This window comes from Aquarana catesbeiana, linkage group LG03 (genome assembly GCF_042186555.1).
Source record: "Aquarana catesbeiana isolate 2022-GZ linkage group LG03, ASM4218655v1, whole genome shotgun sequence".
Lineage (NCBI taxonomy): Eukaryota > Metazoa > Chordata > Amphibia > Anura > Ranidae > Aquarana > Aquarana catesbeiana.
In genome coordinates, this window is record NC_133326.1 from 519,767,935 (window position 1) to 519,792,564 (window position 24,630).

Genomic DNA, 24,630 nt, shown 5'->3' on the forward strand with positions numbered 1-24,630 from the left:
TTGCGATAAAGCTCAAGTCGCATCAGACCTCAGAGGGTACAGAAACAAAAAGAACTTTGATCTCAAAGTACGGGTTCAAGATTTACAACCCGGTGACCGAGTTCTATTAAGGAATTTGGGAATCCCAGGCAAGCACAGATTGGCTGATCGCTGGTAATCACATCCGTTTATTGTGTGCAAGAAACTTACAGGACTTCCAGTATATGAAATTTGGCCAGAAGGAAGCACTGGGCCAATAAAGACTTGGCACTGTAATCACCTCCTGCCTCTCATGGAAGCAGTCAGGATTACTGCACAAGAGGAGCTGCCATCCACCTCCACTGTTGTACATAGACCAGTGACCAGACTTAGGCCTAAACCCTCTGCTACTGAAGAAGAAGAGGAGATGGAGATAAGCAGGCTGTGGCCATCTGATTTATCGGAATCTGAAGTGGACCTTTCATTCCAAGCAGGGGGAGAGGATAGTGGAATTCTTAGACCGGAGGCTCCTGAATTCATACCCAAAAGTCGCTCAAGGAAAGATCCAGAGGAGTCTCAAGTTTTTCTACCAGAAACAGATTTGGGAAATCTAAGCGCTGATTCCGATGTTGAGACACAAGAAAAGGATGGAGTTGAGGAACAAACCAACTTGCCTGAAACACCAAAAGCACAGAGGACCAAAAAAGTTATTCGTCCCACAAAGAGGCTAATGTATGAGACATTGGACGAGTGTTCTGAAGGAACTAACTTTACTGCCAGAAGAAACTCTGAAAGGCCTGATACTCTTGCTTTTGACTCAGAAAACCAAAACCCTGTTTCACCCACTGACACACCTGTACATGACATTAAAGTGTCGGCTGTGAATGTACAGGACAGCTCCCCATCATGTGAAAATTTGGGGGAAGCTCCCCTGTCGGTTTTGTGTAACCGTATAGAATCAAAAATGTGTTACAGAAACAAAATTTTACATCTCTTTGGGGACCAAAGAGTTCAAGCAGGGGGAGTGTGTAGCGGTCACATATTTGGTATATAACTTAACCTCCCTGGCGGTATGATTATTTCGGATTTTAGGTGCTGAAAGCAGTACAATTATTTTGCATGGAAATTTGGCGTTTTATATTGTAGGTCTGTAATTCTTAACAATAACACACTTAAATCTGTCCAAACAAGAGTCTAGTAGATATCCTGGGTATGATAAAGTTTGAAACACAAAAACATAAATTATAATATAATAAATAAAAATAATTAAAAAAAAAAAATAAATTTCCCCACGATTCACTATCGTCCAATTCTGCAAGTGTTCTAATTTACTATCGCTGTTTTCTAGCTGGTCTAAAGCCACTTTTGACGTAAAGGGACACTTTTTGGTTGCTATGGACAATCTCCAGTATCCAGGCAGAAAGAACAGTACATATAATATAATACTGCATGCCCAAAGCACTGGGGACAAAAGGGATGTGAAATCATTTCATACAGTACTGTAATCTGTAAGATTACAGTACTGTATGTGTTATGATTTTTAAAATTTTTTTGATTTTGCTGCCAGGCTCCGCCCCCGTGCGTCGCGACGCTCGCAGGGAACGGAGCCTGGCAAGGAGAGGCTTCGGAGGAGGACGGAGCCCGCAGACACAGCAGGGGACATCGCAGAATCCCGGGGACAAGGTAAGTAAAGCCACACCAGGATCCTGCGATGTAATCCCGAGTGTGGCTCGGGGTTACCGCTAATGGTCCTGAATTTTAACCCCGAGCCACACTCGGGAAAACCGCCAGGGAGGCTACTGTATATTATATCTTAGCATCTGGCACCATCTAGTGGCTAAAATGTGAAAGGACTGGATTTTTATTTTTTATGTTCAAGAAGTTAACATGGAAGTGTTTGTTTACATTGGACATTAACTTGACCTACCCATAATGCCCATTAACTCCCATGAACATAAGGAGAACTGAACTGAATTGTGGGAAGACTATAAAAGAGCTCAGCGTGGCCATCTTGGCTCTCTTGGAAATGCTTGGCCAGCCTGGGAGGATCTGTGTGAGGTCTCCAGCACAGAGCGGTCTACCTCCACGGAAGAGCGATCCGAGCAGCAATACTGTGCCACACTTGTGAACCGGGCTAACGGCAGGGCAAGACTGGGAAGGAGCCAGAGGAACCTGTCAGAGCCATCTGAGCGTTCCGGAGTGTCCCGTCGTGTGGAACGGAGCAGTGCGGAAGTGCCGGCCGGCCAGAGACAGGACCCTGTACACCAGAGCGGAATTCTCTGACAACGCTGACCTGGTTGGGTGAGAGGGCTATTGCCCAAAAGTTTCTTTGATGCACTTTTACATATTCATCTATACAATACAGAGTTGCTGGGACCCATAGTCCCACAAGCAAAGTCAAGAGGATTAAACTGAGTTAAAACTAGGCGTTTCATTGAGGAATTGGTACTGTGTCATTGGCATCAGCGATAGCTGCAGTACTGCTTCATCATAACTTTAATTAAATATCCGGCTTGCTTTTATCGGGAGTAAATAACCACTGGATTACAAATTCACTTTGTTCATTGCTAGTAGAAGAAAGAAGAAAAGAAGGGCTGTCTAACAAAACACAAGGCTTTGTGTTTATTGCCATATTAAGTTTTCTGTGATATCAGATAATGGGAGCTCCCTAAATATTGTACAACACTTTATTAGATCAGCAATTATGATTTAATCGTAATTACAAAGTGTACATAGGATAGGATAGTGCTCATAGTGAGACCAATTCACTCTGTCATATATCCTATTTTCTCTAACACATTATCAACAAGTTATTTCAAATACTTTACATTTGTATAATATCTTTGCAAACTGAAGTTAGTTGACTATATTGATATAGTTGAGTATATTACATTGTGTATTGTGAACTTGTCTTTAGAGTTTTTGACTGCGCACTATTACACCACAGTTGTGTCAGGGGGACTGAGAGAAGTCAAAAGGAGAACAAAGCAGAGTACAGGCCCAATCAAAATACAGCAGCTCCTTCGGGGGTCAGTGCTACATAAGTATTGAGGCTATGTTAGCCCATAACACTGAACTATGTTATGTCCATTAATATAAAACGGCCTTCTTTTCCCTCTATTCCATTTATATTTAGCCTTGTCCCTGTATGCCCCCTATAGCTATACGATTACAACCCCCATTGCTGCGGCTGCTGGACTGCTTGGGTGCACGCCCCTTGTGGGAGTCTTCTTGGTAAGTGGGATTTGCGGGGTGGAAAAAGCTATGAGCCATGTCACACGATCTGTTTACTATGTGTATTATGTTTCTTTTCTTTTCATTTATTTTTTATACAAATTTGTTGTGTTGTTTATTGAAACGTTGTCTCTGTATTCATTGTTACTAGAGCCATTGCTGAATAGTGGTAATTACCTAATCCCCTGAAGAAGACATTGATTGGCAAAACATGTAGGGACCTGCTATGCACCAGTAACCACCCCACGCATATGGATACTTTGGCCAGTATTAATGTTTATACATTTACTCTCTTTTTTTTATGCACCCATGATTGTTTTGTCGTACTATCCATGTAATAAAAATTTTATTTTTTAAATTAACCTGCATCTCTAAATGTATTTGGGCACCGTTATAATGCCGAACTCAAGTCCCCTTACATCTATTCTATCAATACAAGGGATGAGGTGCCAGATCTCTTGAGGTCACTCAACTCACACCCTACCACACTAAATAGAGAAGCATTGAAAAGGATAGTGGCCTAGGGCTTGCACCTGTAAAGCAAAGTTAGCAATGGTGGCAGTTATATTTTTGTAGTTACGGCTTCCCCTTAACACCAATTAAGGAACTATAAGGAACCAATGCATCCAATAACAAATTGTCAGGGCTGGGCTCAGCCCTTCCTTCTCTGAGCTGGGCGCTCAGCTGTCGGCTAATTGCCAGCTCCTATCTCTCCACAGTGACTCACTGGTTGATGATATCCTGCTCGTCAGTCCTGCCTACTTAAGCCGTCCAGCCCAGATCTCTGCCTTCGCCTTGGTCACATCTCTAGAGATGCTCTCCTGTGTTCCTGTTAAAGACTTGTTTGGCTGACATTCCTTCTGGCTCCAGATCCTGCTTGCTGTTCTATTACGCTCATCTCCGGCTCCCTGACGTTTTGGCTTGTCTGACTATCCGTTCCTGAACTCTGGCTATGTTTTGACTACGTTTATTCTGTATTCTATACCTTTTTTTTATTATTATAATTAAACAAGTGAGATTTAACTGTACTTCTGTCTCAGTCTGATCCATGGTTTCTGACAAAAATAGCTTTTTCAGCAACAGAGAATGGGAGTTACAAGAAAAAATAAAAAATTAAACGCTGAACACAAGATGCAAATGCATTGAATTATTTATTGATAGTGCAAATAAAAATTTAAAAATAATTCTTAAACAATAATAAAACCGATCTGCCTAAAGAGAATTAATATCTGATGTTACACCTTCCTTAAATAATTAAAACATTTCCTCCAAACTTTAATACTTTAAAAAAAGTCAGAGCTTAATGTGAACCCATGTGGGGCAAAGCAACATATGCACCTAACTGCCCCCCTCTCCAGCTGAAAACTTTCACCTTTCCTTTGTTCCCTGCTGATCTAACTGGGAGAGAGGAAAAATACTCTATTTCCTGGTATGGGGAGCATGAGACTCACAACCCCTTCCACCCATGTGACAGTGCTGGTGGGGGTCGTCGAGAGCCCTCAGCTCTGTGTAAGTTCCAAATGAAGGCATGGATCTTATACAGGGCTTTCTCTCTTTGTCCCAGATAGTCAAATGGAGCTACAAGTAAGCGAAGGAAAGGTATGTGCAGCTAGGAGATTGGTAATTAGGTGAACCCGTTACTTAGCTCTCTATGAGCAAAGCACAAGTTGTCTTGAAAGGGGAATGCCAATAAGACTGCACCTGTAGTGTATGGTAAATGAGAATATAAATGCAAGTTACGTTCATGCATTTTTTTTTGCCACCTAAAAAGTTTGAGGTGCAATGCACCATCAGCAACCATGACCTGTACCTCCAGCTCACTGCAATGGTCAGCAGTGACACCTACCGGATTGAGATGGAAGAACAGACCAGCAGATCCCAGTGAGTCTTTATGGCATTACCCTTTGAAGTTTTCAGGCTGACAATTAAGACAATGGAACTGCATGATTTTATTATAAAGATGGCTACATAAAACATGAAGTGTACATTCCTACAAACTTGTGCACGTAAAAAAGTTGCTGTGACCCAAAGCAACCAATCGTATTTCTACACCCAGTAGAATGTAAATGTGAACACCAGATTGCTTGCTAAATATTTGGTTTCTGTGGGACACAAAAACTGCTCCGGGCACAGGTTTTAATATACATCCCTGCACGGCCTTAAACATCACGTCTACCCTTCTACTAATCAAGTAAAAAGAATCTTGGTGACTTCCGTTTTAGTAAATTTCTGGCCAAGATCATCTGTTTCTGGAATGGACAGTTAACATATTCAGTCTTTTCATTCCATTCCAGTACAAAATCCAAGGTTATTTGATCAAGGTAAATCTCTTTATTTGATGAAGAAGGCTGTCCCTTTCCATGTGAGCCTCAGCAAGAGCCATCTTGGTTTTGGTCAGTTCTTGTTTAAGACATTCATTTTCTTCAAGAAGCTGCAAGAACAAAAACAAAGGAAGGCAATTAATTTGATTTAGACTATATGCATTTTATAATACTTTCCTGCTATGAAGGCACTGCATAAAAAGTGTATTGTTTCTACAGACATAATTCAGAAGGAAGATTCAAAGACCCTTATGCCCCGTACACACGGTTGGACTTTGTTCGGACATTCCGACAACAAAATCCTAGGATTTTTTCCGACGGATGTTGGCTCAAACTTGTCTTGCATACACACGGTCACACAAAGTTGTCGGAAAATCCGATCGTTCTAAACTCGGTGATGTAAAACACGTACGTCGGGACTATAAACGGGGCAGTGGCCAATAGCTTTCATCTCTTTATTTATTTTGAGCATGTGTGGCACTTTGTCCGTCGGATTTGTGTACACACGATCGGAATTTCCGACAACGGATTTTGTTGTCGGAAAATTTTATATCCTGCTCTCAAACTTTGTGTGTCGGAAAATCCGATGAAAAATGTGTGATGGAGCCTACACACGGTCGGAATTTCCGACAACAAGGTCCTATCACACATTTTCCGTCGGAAATGATGTTTTTATAATGGAGAGCAGTATCTGCTCCACGCAGGACATGGCCATATATGTGCATTTTGCTCATTCTACTTATTCTTATTACTTTACTTATTCTACCTATAAAATACAAAGCATGGAGTTAAGCCTGTGATGTCCTACAGTATGTTCTCTGCATAAAGATGTAGGGAACACTCTGAGGCAGGGAGAAGAAACCCATCACATGACTGACAGGCCATTCTTATTGGCACACAATTGCACCATGCTAACAGACATGAGCTGCAATGCACCACAATGCCCAGTATTGTACAACTGTGCATTGTGGTTTGCTGCGTTACAAAAAATAGTACAATAGTTTCATCCCTTGCATGGTGCAATTTGGCACATACCCACAGACACTAATTATGGTCTTTCTTGATTAGGCTTTGATTAGGGGGGATGTTCTGGCCCCAAAAAAATGTTGAATACATTTTATTTTCCTGTGGTTCCAATTTTAATAAAAGTATGGACTCTTAGGAGATTTTGGTGCAAAGTGGCGCCGCAGGTAGCCCATTCAAATGAATAAACTACCTTAATGCAACATATGTTGACGCGCGGAAAAGCATGCATTACCATAGAGCAACAGTGCTATCAAAACCTTTGTAAGCATTAGATCCAGTGTGGAAAGCTTAGGATCCTCGTAAGGCTTCTACTGATGTCTGTGGACCCAATGGGGAGATTTCCTACTCATTCCCACAGTTGTGGAAGACAACGTCGTTACTGAGACAGAAACTGATGGGAAATTTCCAGAGGGTTCATTTAAAGCAATAGATGGATTTTGGAAGCATTGGAGAGTGACTAACACCAGGTATTGTTGTTGGCATTCCCGTTATTGATTTTTTCCCCCCACTTACAGTCCTGGTGCTTACCCTTTCCTGCTCTGTCCAAAACTTGAAGTATACCTAAAGTCAAAACTTTTTTTTTTATATTGAATAATGCAGAGGAAGGGTAAAACCAATGTGTTTTTTTTTCCATCTGCGACTCACATTTTTGAATTTCCTCTTAATTTCATTCCTGGTGCCACTGATGGTTGGAACAATAAGAGAGTGAATCTCTCTAACAGGGACACAGACAGCAAAATAAACTTGACACCCCTCTATCCAAACTTAAAAATACATTTTGCTGTAGTTATACTTAACCACATACTCCTGGGTGGACACCATATCACATCCCGGGGTTTAAGTGGTTGTTCCGGGTTGATGCCTGCAGCTATAGGCATCATCCCAGTAACAAAAATTGCATCTGGCGATTCTCTTTGTTGTAGAAGTGATTAGAGTGGCTATACAGTCAATCGATCACTTCTATTGCCGCCTTTCCCGGGCTCTCCCATCCGTTCAGCAGTGATTGGCGGCATCCTTTGCAGTGAACAATGAGAGAGGAACAGACATTTCACCTCCCTCTCTGTGACGTCAAAAACCCAGAAGCAGCGAGGAGTTCGTCACTTCTGGTTTTGGTTCTTTGTTTACTGGGCCGTTACCGCCAGTGAAGCAGCCGATCAAACAGATCTGTCTGATCAGCTGCATTGGAAGCCAGATGAGAGCTCTAAGGTCTAATAGACCCCAGATCTCTCCATAAAGAGGACCTTTCATGTCTCATGCTTTGACAGGAGATGTTCATCCCTTGTGATAGCAATAAAGTTGATTACATAAAAAGTTAAAGGGACAGCGTAAAAAAAAAAAAAAAAAAAAAAACAGAAAAAAATATTGCAATCGCCCCTGTCCTCCGTGCTCATGCACAAATGCGAACACATAGGTAAACAGGGATTGCACCACGCATGTGATGTATAGTGGCTTACATCAGATCGGGAGCAATAATTCTAGCAACAGACCTTCTGTGTAACTAAACTGGTAACCAATAAAGGCTTATAAATAGAGATTTTAGGTACTGTAGTTTGACGCCGTTCCATGTGCGTACAGAATTTTAAAAGCATGACATGTTAGGTATTTATTTACTCTGCATAACATAATCTTTTATATTTTACCCCAAAAAATGGGTATAATAATGTGTTTGTGTGCAATAAAATTCATTAAAAGTGTATTTTTAATTTTTTTTAAATTGTGTTTGAAAAACCACTGCACAAATACAGTGTGACAGAAAAAATTGCAACACACAACATTTTATTCTCTAGGGCCTTTGCTTTAAAAAATATATTGATTGGGGGTTCTAGGTAATTTTCTTGCAAAAAAATGCTGATTTTTACATGTATGTGAGAAGTGTCAGAATTGGTCCGGTAGGGAAGTGGTTAAAAGGGAAAAAAAAGTTTTAGCTAGAGAAACACTTTAAATTATTAACTGTTGCCAGGATTGGGTGAGAGGAGAGATTTATACAAGGCAGAAGCATTAACTGGCTGCCAGCTGATCGGTTTCTAAACATGAAGGTAACAATGAAATGGAGCTGATCATTATCTGACAATGAGAGTTTATCTTTGGAACACATTAGGACCTGGAAAGAAGTGGAAGAAAAGGGGCATTAGGAGGCCAGTCTATTAAAATCGGAGCAATATTTGGAACACTTTGCTTTAGAAATTATTCCTTTATACTCTAGAAAAATGAAACAAAGAACGTGATTGAATACTACACTTGACAGCTCCAATTATATTTGCTTTAGCATGGATTGGCTGCTCTTTGCTGCCTTAGAAAACATTTCATTATCATGTTTTCAGGCCGTTCCCAACCTAGTGTGCGCAAAATAGCATTATGATCTGTGAAGTGTTTTTGCTTCTAAACCCTTCAGGATATCCTTTCTTTAGCTGGTTATATCTCAATATGCAATAAACACAGTAGGATGAATTCTGAGCTGCAGTGTGTGATAACTTGAAAACCTGTGTCTTGCAGGACAGGAAAAAAATCAATTGTTTCATTTTATTTCAAATAATTTTTATTGAAAAAATTTCAGAGAAAACAACAGGAAGTATGTGCATGAAAAAGTTATATAATATTTAATATACCTGAGTACAAGTAGTGTTCCAACATTTCAACCATAATTAAACAACTAACACATGCTTATTAGTAGGGTAGTATTCAGTGTAAACATTATGTCTGTTGTACTACCTCAAGTCTACATAGGAACGGGTTTAGCTAGAATTTACTTTTAGTAACACATCTATGATATATGCATTCCTGCACTAGAGATTATAGAATAGGAATAAAGAGGAATAGGAAAGTGGATGTGGGGGGGGGGAACGTTCTAATAGGTGGATGGAACAGTCCTACTCAAGTATAGGATAAATCGAGAGGTAGGCTCCAGTTTATTTTGATACCAGGGAGAGGGGAGATTCTTTTTGTGGAAGGCTTTCCATGTACACCATTGTTTATGGAATTTGGAGAGTCAACCATGCTTGTATGCCATAATCTGCTCTAGGTAGTATGTTTCAGAGATGAGATTTACTTCTTCCCCTGCCTTAGGGGCTAAGTTAGATTTCCATTTCCTCATAAGGACCAAGCGTGCTGCAAATAGGACCTGCATGACCATCTGTCTGAGGTCAGATGGGTAGGTTTCTATTCCAACATTGAGAATAGCTAGCCTTGAGTTGGGTCTGGAGATAATCCCCATCAATTTGGATATGAGCCTAAAGATTGAATTTCAAAAACTACGGATATTAGGGCAAAGCCACAGCACATGGGACAATGTGCCCACTAGGCCGCAGCCCCTTCAGCATAGGTTGGAAAGGTTAGCGTTAAAATTAGCAAGTATGTACAGAGTGTAGTACCACCAAAGGTGTATTTTCTGTGCCATCTCCCAATAAGTGGAACATTTTGAGGCCGATAGATTATTTGCAATAGCTTTATGCCTTGGTTGGTCAGTAATGTCGATATTTAGTTCGATCGTCCATTTAGTCAATGGATTGGACGGGGAAAAGTAAGTTTATCGTGTAGACGATTATACCCGAAGGAAATCCCCTTCTGTTTAATTGTTTCATTTTAAAGTCAATATCACACAACATATCTAAATACACAGATAAAATAAATATTAGGGTGCTGGGTTACCTTGCAAACAATTAGCATTTCTATCTATTCAGTCCTGAGATTTACACAACCAGTCAGATGACAGCACTAGCTGAAACATATGCAGGCACAAAATCTCGGGATACTTTAGCACTTATAGCCTTCTGGGATGTGTCATGTGGATATCCCAAAGAGCCTGGTATCGGCTGAAGGAATGTCACATAAGCAAAAGAATAAGGAAGAAGTAGAGGAAATGCAGCAAAAATAAGGTATTAAACGCAAAAAATGAAAGTATGCAATCACGTAAAAGGAAAAGGGGGGGGGGGGTAAATGACAAAAAGTGAATTTAATGGCAAAAGATCCAAGTCTACTGATTGGACAGTAAAGGAGCAGCAGCAGGCTTATGAGGTAATTTTCTGCTCACTCTGCTCCTGTCACCTTTTTGCTTATCAGCACAACTGCATGCAGCAGACCTAATTGGCTTCTAATGCTGACCCTTCCTTGCCCAGAGTTCTGCTGTATAGGGACTGCAAGAGGTCAAGACAAATTCAGGTACTTACACTGCTTTGTAGATTTAAAAAAATAGATTTAATGATGTATTCACGAGTACAGATTTGAGTATTTTATACCTGCCCAGAGTTTAAAAGGAAATCTAGAAGCAAATCTGAAATCCCATTTAAATGCAAGAAGATATAGCGAGTTAATCTTCTCTGGTGATAATAATATACGGCTGCTCACTGGGTAACATTTCTAAAGTGTGTTCCTAACTTTAACAAGCAGCACATAGAGACATAAATATTTCATCTCTAACTGCTGATTAATCCAGAACGTTCTGCAAAGGGCGTCAATGTCCCCCAGGACACGAGAGGTGAACTAGGACTCAATCTGATCGTCTGATTAATCTGGAGCACTTCAAAGACATAAGTGATTTTTATGATAATTAATTTTGGACAAAGACTGCTGCTTAGGCAAACAGTTTTTTGAGTGTGATCACAATTTCCTATCTAGCTTCTTAAGGATCTCTAAGTGCTCAGAAGATTAGCTCAGCTTATTGCGAGCTTCAGCACAGTTCAATTTTTATCATTAAAAGAAGATAAAGTAAGGATAATATTTAAAAGGTCTATCGCAGCTAAAATGGAAAATAAGTGGATTATTTGGGATGCAAAAATACACATAGAGGAGCAGAACTGCAGCAAAAATACCTACCGGCTTTATGTGTTACTTTGCACCAAGTACCTTAACCTCTCCCACTCACTAAAGAGTTAAATGAGGGCTCACTCTCCCTGTTGGTTTTTACATTGTAGAGAATGCAGCTGATACATATGTTGTCTAGTCTCCTTGATGGGTTGAAAAGCAAGCAAATACAAAGTAGTGAGCCATTTTCCCCTGACTTTGGAGAGATTTCCTTTTACTTCCTGTTGTGTCTCCACAAGTGATTATATATATCACCAATGGAACTCAGAAAAAAGCTGTGGCTTTAGGTCTAGGTATACCTTTAGGTACACATGTCAAACTCTGGGCCCACAGGCCAAATCCAGCTGGCCAGGCCATTTTATGTGGCTCTTGCACCCAGCGTTTGTTTTCAGCCGGAATGTGGCGGAACGCTATTCCACCACCTCCAGTCTCACCCTCTGCTCCACGCTCGCCACTGTCACTTCTAAAAGCAAAAGCTTTCTGTGTTTACAAGGACAGCTTTCCTCTCAGCAGTTTTCATAGATCCCTGCCTGCCCTGCAGGGATAGATGATAAATGATCTGTTTGCAATTCAGAGAGGGAGGCGGAGCTGCCTACACTGCCGGAAAGGTACTAGACACGGGGGATGGCGAAGAGTGGTGCAGAGTCGAAGAGGAGAAGTGGAAGTGAAAGTGAAATGTGGACAACCTGTGAAAGAAAGCTAAACCCTGCACACTTTGAATAGCACACCCCTAAACTCTGCACTTAGCAACACCCCCCGAACTCTGCACTTAGCAACACCCCCCGAACTCTGCACTTAGCAACACCCCCCGAACTCTGCACTTAGCAACACCCCCCGAACTCTGCACGTAGCAACACCCCCCGAACTCACGTAGCAATACCCCCCGAACTCTGCACGTAGCAATACCCCCCGAACTCTGCACGTAGCAATACCCCCCGAACTCTGCACGTAGCAATACTCCCCGAACTCTGCACGTAGCAATACCCCCGAACTCTGCACTCTGTACATAGTGCACTCTGGAACTCTACACTCTGTATATAGCACACCCTAAAATCTGCACTCTGTACAAAGCGCAATATGATAAAGAGTAGATAGATAGCCTTACACATGCAATCGGCTCTTTCAGGGCAACTATAATGCTGATGTGGCCCACAATAAAATTTAGTTTGACACCCCTGCCTTAGGGCCTCATGCACATTGTTGCCTGCAAGATCCTGTGTAAAAAGTTGTCTGTACTGCATCTGATCTCATATGGATATACACATACTTATGTCTGTATGAGCTGAGTACATTCTGCATTGCTGCCATCGATTACACTATTGAATTATTCATATGGTGGTGGCGCAAAATGACTGAAGGCCTATATCGTCCTGCATGTGTGCTGCTGCCGTTATCAACACATTGCTGAGATTCACATGCTAGCCCCGAGTTCAGTAGGCCATGGGAGGCAGCACAAAGGGTCCTCACACTGTTCACATGTGTACAGAGTAAAATACAGTTGAGCAAAATTTTTTATAGTTTTGGTTTACTTAGCTAAAAGCTATAGACCAAAATGGAGCAGTGTGAATGGCCCCATAGCATACAATACTGCTACGTTCAGATTTGCATAATATAGGCTGGGTTCACACTATTTGCAGAGCAGCTCCCAGCAGGGGTCCGGTGCATCCCTGTTCTCCATTTCAGGGGTGAATCAGGTACGAATTTTCGCATGAGTTCGGACCTGAAACAGAGCCAAAGACGCACAGGACCCTTCTGCAGTGCGCTCCGCGGCCAGCCCAGAGATGTGTGAAGCAGCTCCATTGAGATCCAGTCACACTCTCCTGTCATGCATCATCTTCAAACCCAGGAATTCAATGCTCAGACCTGAACAGCCAAAACCACAGGCCCAAACACTGTCACCTAGAGGACTTACTAGAACAGAAATGTTAGAAAAAGTGCCTCCTGCCTCCTACAGTTGACCCTACAAAACTTGGCTGTTTCGAAAAGATTTTCCTACCTGGAGAATCTTCAGAATCCCAAACTTCCAGGTGTCACCGATTCCTTGCCCCCCGCTCCACTCAGTGGTTCAAACCTCTGGTCCTTACATAATTTCTGTGTCTCACAGTTATGTAGGAGGAACCACAGAGCACAGCAGGAGACCAGGAATCCGACTGTGGGAGGCAAGAAGAACTCTATTTTTCTGCAGGTGGCACGATAAGTAAATTCTCTTTTAGAGCTGCTTGCAGGAAATCTTACCTGTTCTGTACTAACAGCCATTGCTTTCTGATTGTAGCTTTTATTCCCTTCTATTGGTTCGGCCTGTACAGGGTTATCACAAAGTGTCTGTGTGCATTTTGTAGCGTTGCTTCTGTGCTGTATACTTTTGGTATGGTCACAGTTTATGGAACCTATATGGTTCAATTCTTTGTTATTTGAGGTGGAGCTAGTGCTTGCATCTGGATTACCTGCGAATAACAGGAAAGAAAAATTAAGAAAAGAGAACAAGGAAAAATGACAGATTAAAACAAATCTACCCTCAAAGTCATGTAAGAAGTCTTTTTTGGGGTATAAAAATTTGTGATAAGAATACAGTTGTACATTTAGGTCTTGTTCACATGGGTGTACTACTGCGTAAGGCAAGACTAGGGTGTTATTTGCCTGCACGGGGGATACATAGGTGTTCCATGCATCCCCCTGCAGGAAGACTAATCCATGTAAATTGGGACACACTGGCTGCATGGACACAAATGCTGCTCCCAATCTGGATGTGAAAGTGGGAGCAGTGGCTTTGTCCATGCAGCCAGTGTGTTCCAATTGACATGAATGGTACTGCCTGCACAGGGATGTACGGGACACCTGTAAATGAGCCCTAAGGGATCATATCGTCTTGCTGTTGTATGTGCGACCAACAACCATGACCAATACTTGCTTAGATTGCTCAAAGCTGTACAACCTATTTAGCCCCATTTAATAGAAACATGTGCTCAGAGAAATACAAGGTCCCCCATTGATGACCTCAATGTCAGTTGCCTGGATGTTATGCTGATCCACTGGCTTCAATATTTGAAATCACTGACCTCACTGGTCTGCATACTTTGCTACTTTGTTTCATGTTACAGACTCAAACTATGGAAGTCTGAATCAGCATTTTAAGACCCCTTTCACACTGGGGCGGTTTGCAGGCGGTATTGCGCTAAAAATACCGCCTGCAAACCCCCCCTAAACAGCCTCCGCTGTTTGTTCAGTGTGAAAGCCCGAGGGCTTTCAAACTGAAGCGGTGCGCTGGCAGGACGGTGAAAAAAGTCCTGCAAACCGCTTCTTTGGAGCGGTGAAGGAGCGGTGTATTCACCGCTCCTAAACCGCTCCTGCCCATTGAAATCAATGGGACAGCGCGGCTATACCGCGGCTATAGCCACGCTGTACGAGTGATTTTAACCCTTTAAAACCGCACCGCTAGCGGCCGAATACAGCTGCAAGAACGACGGTACAGCAGCGCTAAAAATAGCGCTGTTGTACCGCCGACGCCCCCACCGCCCCAGTGTGAAAGGGGCCTAAGAAAGAAATTGGAGTAATGACAGTCCAAGTATTTCTCTGGGTACAGGCTATCCTTAGGAACAATTGTATACAGTCACATGTGGGTACCTTTAAGTATTACTAAGGGCAAAACTTTTTTTAGTTATGGGTAGAGTGCAGAGGAATTAGAATTTTCCAGTTATTATTTCTGGCTGCATCCATGTTAAGGAGATTCACCATCTCCACTAGTTTTTTTGATCATTCTCACTAAAAGTGAAAGAAAATCCCAAATTTTGAGTTGTCACCAGAACAGGAATAGAGAGCCCATCTTCCAATGAAGACACTAATTCTAGTGACCCTGGTTACAACCCACTTGGAGGGATTTCACCTCCTTTTCTGTTGTGACTATGGGGCAAGAAGTAAAGGAAAACATTTTTTACTGGGGTTATAACGCTCTGTTACTCTATTCAAAATGTAAAAAAAAAAATTTGCTTTAGTTCTACTCTAAACAGTGCTGTCTCTTAGCCTAGGCCAACAAGGCCCAGGCCTAGGGCGGCACTTTGTGGGGGGCGGCAAAATAGCCGCCCCCCCACACGAAAAAGCCCCCCCTCCCGTCGTCCCGAGTCTCGCACGGCCGCCTCCCGCACATATACAATCCCCGGCGGCCGGCGACTTGCTGTACTGCGGCACTTATGTGCAGTACAAGTGAATGGAGTGTACTTGGCCAGGTAAGGTGGGAGGGACTAGTACCCCCATAGTGACTGGCCATGCAACTGGCGGAGGCGGAGCTTAATGCTCCACCCACTCTCCTTCACTGTCGTCCTTACATATTGCGGGGCGGGTCTGTGTCCAGGGGAGGAGAGCGAGGAGGACGTAGGGAACCCCCAGGCAGGGGGAGGCGGAACGCACCCAATGACACCCTCCAGGAAACGGGTGCTGTCGAGCCCCCCCCCCCAGCCGTGAAGCGGTGACTGCGGCTAAAGGTACTGACACTAGGACAAGGAAGAGGCAGGCTGTCAGACAATCCCCCCCCCCCACTCATCCCCCTCCTCTCATCCTCCTCTTTTTCTGTCAGCTGTGCAGAATAAGAGAGGAGGGGGCTCTTTTCAGATTTGCCACCCAGCTTCCTGCTCGTTTTTTCCCCTCCCCATTGGCCACAGCAGAGGCCAATCAAAAGCCTAGGGGAGCATCATGGGAAATGTAGTCCCGGAAGATTAAGCCATTTACATTCCCTTTCATTACACCCCATCTCCTCTTGCATTAAAAACAGGATTGGTGTATATGCTTACCATTGAATAAACTATTCAAGAGAGAGTGCCACACTGCCCAGCGCCACCAGAGAGAGCGCCACGCTGCCCAGTGTCACCAGATAGAGCGCCACGCTGCCCAGCGTCACCAGATAGAGCGCCACGCTGCCCAGCGTCACCAGATAGAGCGCCACGCTGCCCAGCGTCACCAGATAGAGCGCCACGCTGCCCAGCGTCACCAGAGAGAGCGACACGCTGCCCAGCGTCACCAGAGAGAGCGCCACGCTGCCCAGCCTCACCAGAGAGAGCGCCACGCTGCCCAGCACCACCAGAGAGAGTGCCACGCTGCCCAGTGCCACCAGAGAGAGCACCACGCTGCCCAGCGCCACCAGAGAGAGCGCCACGCTGCCCAGCACCACCAGAGAGAGCGACATGCTGCCCAGCACCACCAGAGAGAGCGCTACACAACACAGGGTGAGGGAACATCCAGCCAGAGGGATCGCTGCTGTTGTTTCGCTGGGTCTGGTAAGATGGCCTGTCGGCCATTATGCATTACTGATCCCAGGGACTGAGGGGGGGGTGGCACCATGTTTTACCGCACCAGTTAATATCCGATCTCCCGATAGAGGAGAGCGGAGCTCTGACAGGTCTGTCTCTGCACAGTGAGTGGAGATGGACCTGTCATCCGCCTGCTCAGCGGCGATCAATGGAGCGATCCCCCACTAAGTTAACGGTGTCCGTCAAAACAGATCGACCCCATGTGAAAGGGGCTTTACAGTGTCGCCTCATGAGATAATTTATGAGAGTGTGTTTAGGGGCAGGGGAGGGGTTGGGTGGGAAAAGTGGTAGTGAGTAACTATTAGGCTGCTTTCACACTGGGGCATCGGTGGTAAAGCGCCGTCGTTTTTGCAGAGGTTTTCGGCCACTAGCGGGGCGCTTTTAACCCCCACTAGCGGCCCAAAAAGGGTTAAAACGACCCGCAAAGTGCCACTACAGCGGCACTTTGCCAGCGATTCAGGAGCGCTGCCCATTCATTTCAATGGGCAGGGGTGCTTTAGGAGCAGTGTATACACTGCTCCAAAGATGCTGCTTGCAGGAGTTTTTTTAATATCCTGCCAGCGCATCGCCTCAGTGTGAAAGCCCTCCGGCTTTCACACTGAGACTGCAGGGGAGCCATTTTTCAGGCGCTGAAAAATGCCTTAGTGTGAAATGGGTCTTAAGGCCTGGCTAATGGCTCATGACTTGAAATTTTGAGGCCTGCATTCTACATTCACATCGGTCCCTGCCCTCAAGTAGCTTACAAGTAGGCACTTGGTACCCACTTTTAATGTACAGAGAGGAAGAGGTGGATCCTAAAGAGGAAGGGGTGTGGTTTACAGATGACTGGGTGGGTCTTAAACAGAAAGGGGTGTGGCCTTGAGAGGAAGGGGCGGTGCATATTTAAATTAGGGGGTGCACGAGTTTAGTCAGGCCTAGGGCAGCACAAAACCTCAATACACCACTGACTCTAAAGGAAACCTGCCATGAAATAAGCATGAAGCCTTCTGTAGATGGCCATACACTGTGATGTTGCCTTCATTATATCGGAGCCACTGATCTAGAACACTTTATATTGTTCACACACATCTCTGTAGATTGTTCTATAATGGCAAACTACAATTTCTAGATGCAAGGCTTCTTTTATTGGCAATACAGTCTTAAAGGGGAAGTAAACCCTGATGAGTTTTACTTCCTTTCTTTTTCCCTGCAAAGTAAAAGCCTAATGTGCTAGTATGCATCGCATACTAGCACATTATGTGACACTTACCTGCAAACGAAGCCCCCGCCGTCCCCACTGCAGGCTGCATCCATGTTCGCCCCTCTCCCTTCCGGGGCCACGGACCCTGGCTCTGTGATTGGCCGGAGTCATGTGACGTCATTTCCGTGCATGCACGTGGGAGCCACCCGTCACAGCACTCGCTACTGAAGAAACGGCACGGGGGGCTGTTTCTTCACAGCGCATGCGCCGATGACATACAGTGCAGTACAAAGTAAATATCTCATAAACAGCGCACGTTTAGGAAATGTTTACAGTACCTATAGGTAAGCCTTATTATAGGCTTACCAATAGGTACAATTTGCAAATGGAGGCTTACAACCTCTTTAAGACGACAAGAATAGAGCAGTTGCAATACCAGATTTGATTAGCAGGTGGCGCTGGCATAGAACTCACGAACTGTAGCTCCAGGCACAGCTAGAATTCTGCATATACTGTGCAGCACCACCTGCTGGTCAAATATGTTATTGTAGGCCCTACATTCATATCTTACATCTTCAAGCCCTAAGTTAAAGTGTTACTAAACCCAGTCATATGAAAATAGTTCATCCGCTGCACCCAACAGCTTATAAATCTTCTTTTTACATTAAAATATTGCCACTATATACCTTTTTGAATAATCTGTATACCACTGCTAAGGGGAAAATAATACTGGGAGTATGCTATAGGCCCCCTAACCTGAAGGAGGAAGTGGAGACGGATCTCCTATCACAAATTGGATTAGCAGCAAGGATGGGAAGTGTTATCATAATGGGGGATTTTAATTATCCAGACATAGACTGGGCGGAGGGAACCGCGCATTCATTTAAAGCTCGCCAGTTCCTTAATGTCTTGCAGGACAATTTTATGGGTCAGATGGTAGATGCACCAACTAGAAATAAAACATTACTGGATCTACTGATTACCAACAATACAGACCTGATCACAGATGTGGAAATACGGGGCAATTTAGGTAACAGCGATCACAGGTCAATTAGTTTCAGTATAAATCACACAAATAGGAAACATAAAGGGAATACAAAGACACTGAATTTCAAAAGAGCCAACTTCCCTAAACTACAAACCTTGCTAAAAGGCATAAATTGGGATAAAGTATTAGGAACAAAGAATACGGAGGAGAGATGGGTTTGCTTTAAGAGCATATTAAATAAGGGCATTAGCCAATGTATCCCATTGGGTAATAAATTTAAAAGAGCGAACAAAAATCCTGGATGGCTTAACTCCAATGTAAAAATGCATATAAAAGCAAAGGAGAAGGCCTTCAAAAAAATACAAGGTTGAGGGATCATCCTCAGCATTCAGACTTTATAAAGAATGCAATAGGAAATGTAAGGGTGCAATTAGGACGGCTAAGATAGAACATGAAAGACACATAGCGGAGGAGAGCAAAAAAAATCCCAAGAAATTCTTTAAGTATGTAAACAGTAAAAAAGGGAGGACAGACCATATTGGCCCCATAAAGAATGAGGAAGGCCATCTGGTTACAAAGGATGGGGAGATGGCAAAGGTATTGAATTTATTCTTCTCCTCAGTCTTCACGAGTGAATCGGGGGGCTTCAGTAACCAAAACTGCAGTGTTTATCCTCATGACACAACACAGGAAGCACCTCCATGGTTAACAGAGGACGGAATTAAAATTAGACTTGAGCAACCTAACATTAATAAATCACCAGGACCAGATGGCTTGCATCTGAGGGTACTTAGGGAACTCAGTCAGGTGATTGCCAGACCATTGTTCCTAATTTTTACAGACAGTCTATTGACTGGAATGGTACCAGCTGATTGGAGAAAAGCCAATGTAGCACCAATATTTAAAAAGGGCCCAAAAAACATCCCTGGGAATTACAGACCAGTTAGCCTAACATCAATAGTATGTAAACTCTTGGAGGGGATGATAAGGGACTATATACAAGATTTTAGTAATAAGAATGATATCATTAGCAGTAATCAGCATGGATTCATGAAGAATCGTTCTTGCCAAACCAATCTATTAACCTTCTATGAGGAGGTGAGTTGCCATCTAGATAAAGGAAGTCCCATAGACGTGGTGTATCTGGATTTTGCAAAAGCATTTGACACAGTTCCCCATAAACGTTTACTGTACAAAATAGGCTCCGTTGGCATGGACCATAGGGTGAGTACCTGGATTGAAAACTGGTTACAAGGGCGTGTTCAGAGGGTGGTGATAAATGGGGAGTACTCAGAATGGTCAGGGGTGGGTAGTGGGGTTCCCCAGGGTTCTGTGCTGGGACCAATCCTATTTAATTTGTTTATAAACGACCTGGAGGATGGGATAAACAGTTCAATCTCTGTATTTGCAGACGATACTAAGCTAAGCAGGGCAATAACTTCTCCGCAGGATGTGGAAACCTTGCAAAAAGAACTGAACAAATTAATGGGGTGGGCGACTACATGGCAAATGAGGTTCAATGTAGAAAAATGTAAAATAATGCATTTGGGTGGCAAAAATATGAATGCAATCTATACACTGGGGGGGAGAACCTCTGGGGGAATCTAGGATGGAAAAGGACCTGGGGGTCCTAGTAGATGATAGGCTCAGCAATGGCATGCAATGCCAAGCTGCTGCTAATAAGGCAAACAGAATATTGGCATGTATTAAAAGGGGGATCAACTCCAGAGATAAAACGATAATTCTCCCGCTCTACAAGACTCTGGTCCGGCCGCACCTGGAGTATGCTGTCCAGTTCTGGGCACCAGTCCTCAGGAAGGATGTACTGGAAATGGAGCGAGTACAAAGAAGGGCAACAAAGCTAATAAAGGGTCTGGAGGATCTTAGTTATGAGGAAAGGTTGCGAGCGTTGAACTTATTCTCTCTGGAGAAGAGACGCTTGAGAGGGGATATGATTTCAATTTACAAATACTGTACTGGTGACCCCACAATAGGGATAAAACTTTTTCGCAGAAGAGAGTTTAATAAGACTCGGGGCCACTCATTACAATTAGACGAAAAGAGGTTTAACCTTAAACTACGTAGAGGGTTCTTTACTGTAAGAGCGGTAAGGATGTGGAATTCCCTTCCACAGGCGGTGGTCTCAGCGGGGAGCATTGATAGCTTCAAGAAACTATTAGATAATTACCTGAATGACCGCAACATACAGGGATATATAATGTAATACTGACACATAATCACACACATAGGTTGGACTTGATGGACGTGTGTCTTTTTTCAACCTCACCTATGTAACTATGTAACTGTTACATCATAAACTGCACAGTTTCTTCAGTGCTGAAAGTTCAGGAAGGTGGAGATTTTCAGCCTGTATACACGCCCACATGTGTGATGTCAACATCATGTGACCTGGCTATCTTTGAGAACAAGAAAAACTGTTCTCTCCAGCATAAAAGACACAATTGAGCATGTGCAGGTTGAGGTTGGCTACCTTGTCTGTTCTTTCCAAGGTAGACATTGCAGGAAAGGGAGGATCTATGCATACTGGATAAAACAGCCTTTCTAGACAATGCAAAGGATTAACCCCTTAAAGTTCCACAGAGAGTATCACAAGCATGCTATTCTGCATGTACAGACAGATTTTACTGTTGTGGGTTTAGTAACACTTTAAGCAAATACAACAGGGGTTCTGCATTATACAAGGGCTGTGTTGGTGCAGAGGCAAATGAAAGATTCTCCATGTAAATGTGTTCTCTTTATTTATCTGTACTCCCTGATTAACATTATTCTGCAAGTCTGACCACTCCCAATACAGAAGGTAAAGAATGGAAACTTACCTCTGATCGAAAATGACCCATCATCATATCGCTCTACCAAGAGATTCTCGATATTGAACATTAAGGGCTCTGGCTGTTGCTCGCTGTTGTTATTCCGTGGACTGTCATCCTAAAAGGCAAAAAGTTCCTTTATAATGGTCATCCCACAGACTGACACATGTCCCATTTACAGATGCAAGTCATATTAATTGGCTATTTGTCCTGCCTTGGCCCTGGGCTCATGGAAAGCAGGTTGAATGATTTTTTTTAGAAATGTAAACAACAAAAAAAGTCCACTATATAGTGGTTTAGCAAAAAAATTGTTGTTCAGTTACAGTTTATATATATTTTAAAATTACTATAGTTTCCTTTAACACAGAGTTTTTTATTTTATTTTTTTACATTCCTCTGCTATCTCTCCAATGTAACCTAAATACTATAGGTTTGCTTTACCATGCAAGGAAGGCTCCATATTGGCCTGCATATTATGTAGTCATGAGAGTACTTGGTAAGCAATGTATAGTATGCACCAGCGGTAGAGGCAATAAAACAATTGCATAGTAATAGAATAATCCATTAAAGGTGGTGATTCATGCTTGTCGTCTATAAATATTACCTGTAGACGTGGCATCAGGAGATTCAGGAAACCACGGGGGTTTCACAGGTACTGGCCAATATATTGTAATGGATTTCTGCCTGTGGTGAATCATTTCTAATCTAATATCAGCAGCTGCCAGAGAGGGGAATATCAAGAAGGATGCTTATTGTGTCTCTGCAACTGCAGGATTTTTTTAGTTACCATTTTGAAATGCCTAGCTGTTAATTTAAAGCTGAATCCAGGCAGCTAGCAGAAAACACAATTTAATCCAATTACATCATTTAAAGTGTATTTCCACTTTTGTTGTCAAATTTGAGAAACCCCCACTATATTTGGTATGTGCTCCCATTCACACAACTTACCTAAAAATACATTTAAAAAAATATTTCCTACCTTTTTAGTTGTTTCTTTGGAGCCGGATTATACATAAGACGTTATAAACGGATTAAAATAATGTGAGGCAACATGCAATTACGGGTCAGGTTTAAGTGTATTAACATTCAATATACCACTTAAGCTGTGAGTTCTTTACCCGTGTTAGGACAGACAGCGCGAGCATCTATTTTACAACTGATAATGAGATATGCCAGTACAGTACAGACAGGGTTAATAATGGTATACACAAGTCCCCAGCCCACCATAAACACTACATAGAAGTAAAAGGCTGCGTTGGACTTTTCACAAAGTAAATAAAGTGAGCAGCAATTTAGATTTTTTTTTAAGTTAAAGCGGAGCTTCACCCAAAAGGGGAAGTTCTGCTCTTCCTCCTACCCCCCCCCCCCTTCCCTGCCTGCAGACATCTGAGACATGTCCAAGAAGGCTACAAGACCATTCACAAATCGCAGTGCGCCTCGCACATGGGAAGAGGGCAGCCAGCTGTGAAGCCGCAAGGAGTCAGAGCCGGCTGCCCACAGTTAAGATGCTGGCACCGGGGACCGAAGACCAGTGAAGAAACTAGTTCGGGTGAGAACAGCGCTGGATCCTAGGACAGGCAAGTGTCTGTTTATTAAAAGTCAGCAGCTACAGCTTTTGTAGCTGCTGACTTCTATTAAAAAAAAAAAAAATGACTAAAGCTCCTCTTTAAGCTATAGCTATTCGAATGGCTACATGTAACAAAGCAAGTGTTATCACAATCTGGCTGCTAAAATGGAAATACACTTTAAAAAGTGGTCTTTTTAAATACAATAGGTAGACAACCACAATTAATTTTGTGCATGAAGAGTCCGCACTGTTATTCACTACAAACTCTACTGTATATGCTGTGAATATGTTTATTGGAGAGGGTAGCACAGGGATGGCTTTATTACTGTAGGGGGCAGCACCTTGACTGGACCATGCTGCTTAAATGCACTGAAGGTCAGGAATGCGGCTCTGCGGTCTGGCAGTGTATTGGAATCACAGGATGGGCCAAACAAAATTACAAATAATTTTGCAGGTAACATTAACATATACACTATATTGTCAAAAGTATTGGGACGCCTGCTTTTACATGCACATGAACTTTATTGGCAGCCCAGTCTTAGTCCGTAGGGTTCAATATTGAGTTGGCCCACCCTTTGCAGCTATAACAGCTTCAACAATGATGGGAAGGCTGTCCACAAGGTTTAGGAGTGTGTCTATGGGAATATTTGACCATTCTTCCAGAAGCGCATTTGTGAGGTCAGGCACTGATGTGGACGAGAAGGCCTGGCTCACAGTCTCCACTCTAATTCATCCCAAAGGTGTTCTATTGGGCTGAGATCAGACTCTGTCCAGGCCAGTCAAGTTTCTCCACCCCAAACTCGCTCATCCATGTCTTTATGGATTCATATTCATGCACAGCTGTCCCAGACTGTTGGCAGTCATTTTCATGACATATCCAGGTCTCATGGAAAGGTTTATTACATGAATGGAAAATTTACTAATATGTTGATGTCCAATACATTTTCTTTTTTCTGTATTATATGTTGTTTTTAAATGTGTGTTAATAAATCATTTATAAATTTTACTTGGCACGTTTTAAGTGTACTCTTTAAAGGTCCCAGGGGCATTTTTTTTTATGTTGTGTGCAAAACATATTCATGCCCATAGTTTGGGAATGGCATGAGGGTCAGGTGTAGCTTTGGGCCTTAATGTGTATGTGTAGACATCAGTTGGTGCCTGCTTTTAGTTGCAGCGCTCAATTATAAACATACTACCTTTAAGCGGCATAGCATTCCAGGGCTGTCATATTTGCTCAGTATTAGGGATGCACTGATACCATTTTTTTTTTTACAATGGATACAAGTACTGATACTTTTTTTTTCAGTATTCGCCGATACCAATTACCGATACCTACCGCAACTGTTTTGTTTTAACTTCAGCTGTCAGCAATGGTACAAAGCATTGAAAAGTTATTTACAAATGAAATAAATTGCTTCTTTTTTTTTTTAATTT

General features: G+C 42.9%; 1 protein-coding gene across 1 annotated transcript in view; it reads right to left on the minus strand.

Annotated features, from left to right (window-relative positions):
• Positions 1-4,324: 4,324 nt before the first annotated feature.
• The window catches only part of BLTP3B (bridge-like lipid transfer protein family member 3B), a 156,772-nt gene continuing 136,466 nt past the window's right edge, over positions 4,325-24,630 (minus strand). The window contains exons 19-21 of the mRNA XM_073621200.1: positions 21,639-21,747; positions 13,572-13,780; positions 4,325-5,623 (exon numbers count right to left, since the gene is read on the minus strand). Coding sequence (XP_073477301.1) covers positions 5,501-5,623; positions 13,572-13,780; positions 21,639-21,747 — 441 coding nt within the window. The 3' untranslated portion in view covers positions 4,325-5,500. The remainder of the gene's footprint in view (positions 5,624-13,571; positions 13,781-21,638; positions 21,748-24,630) is intronic.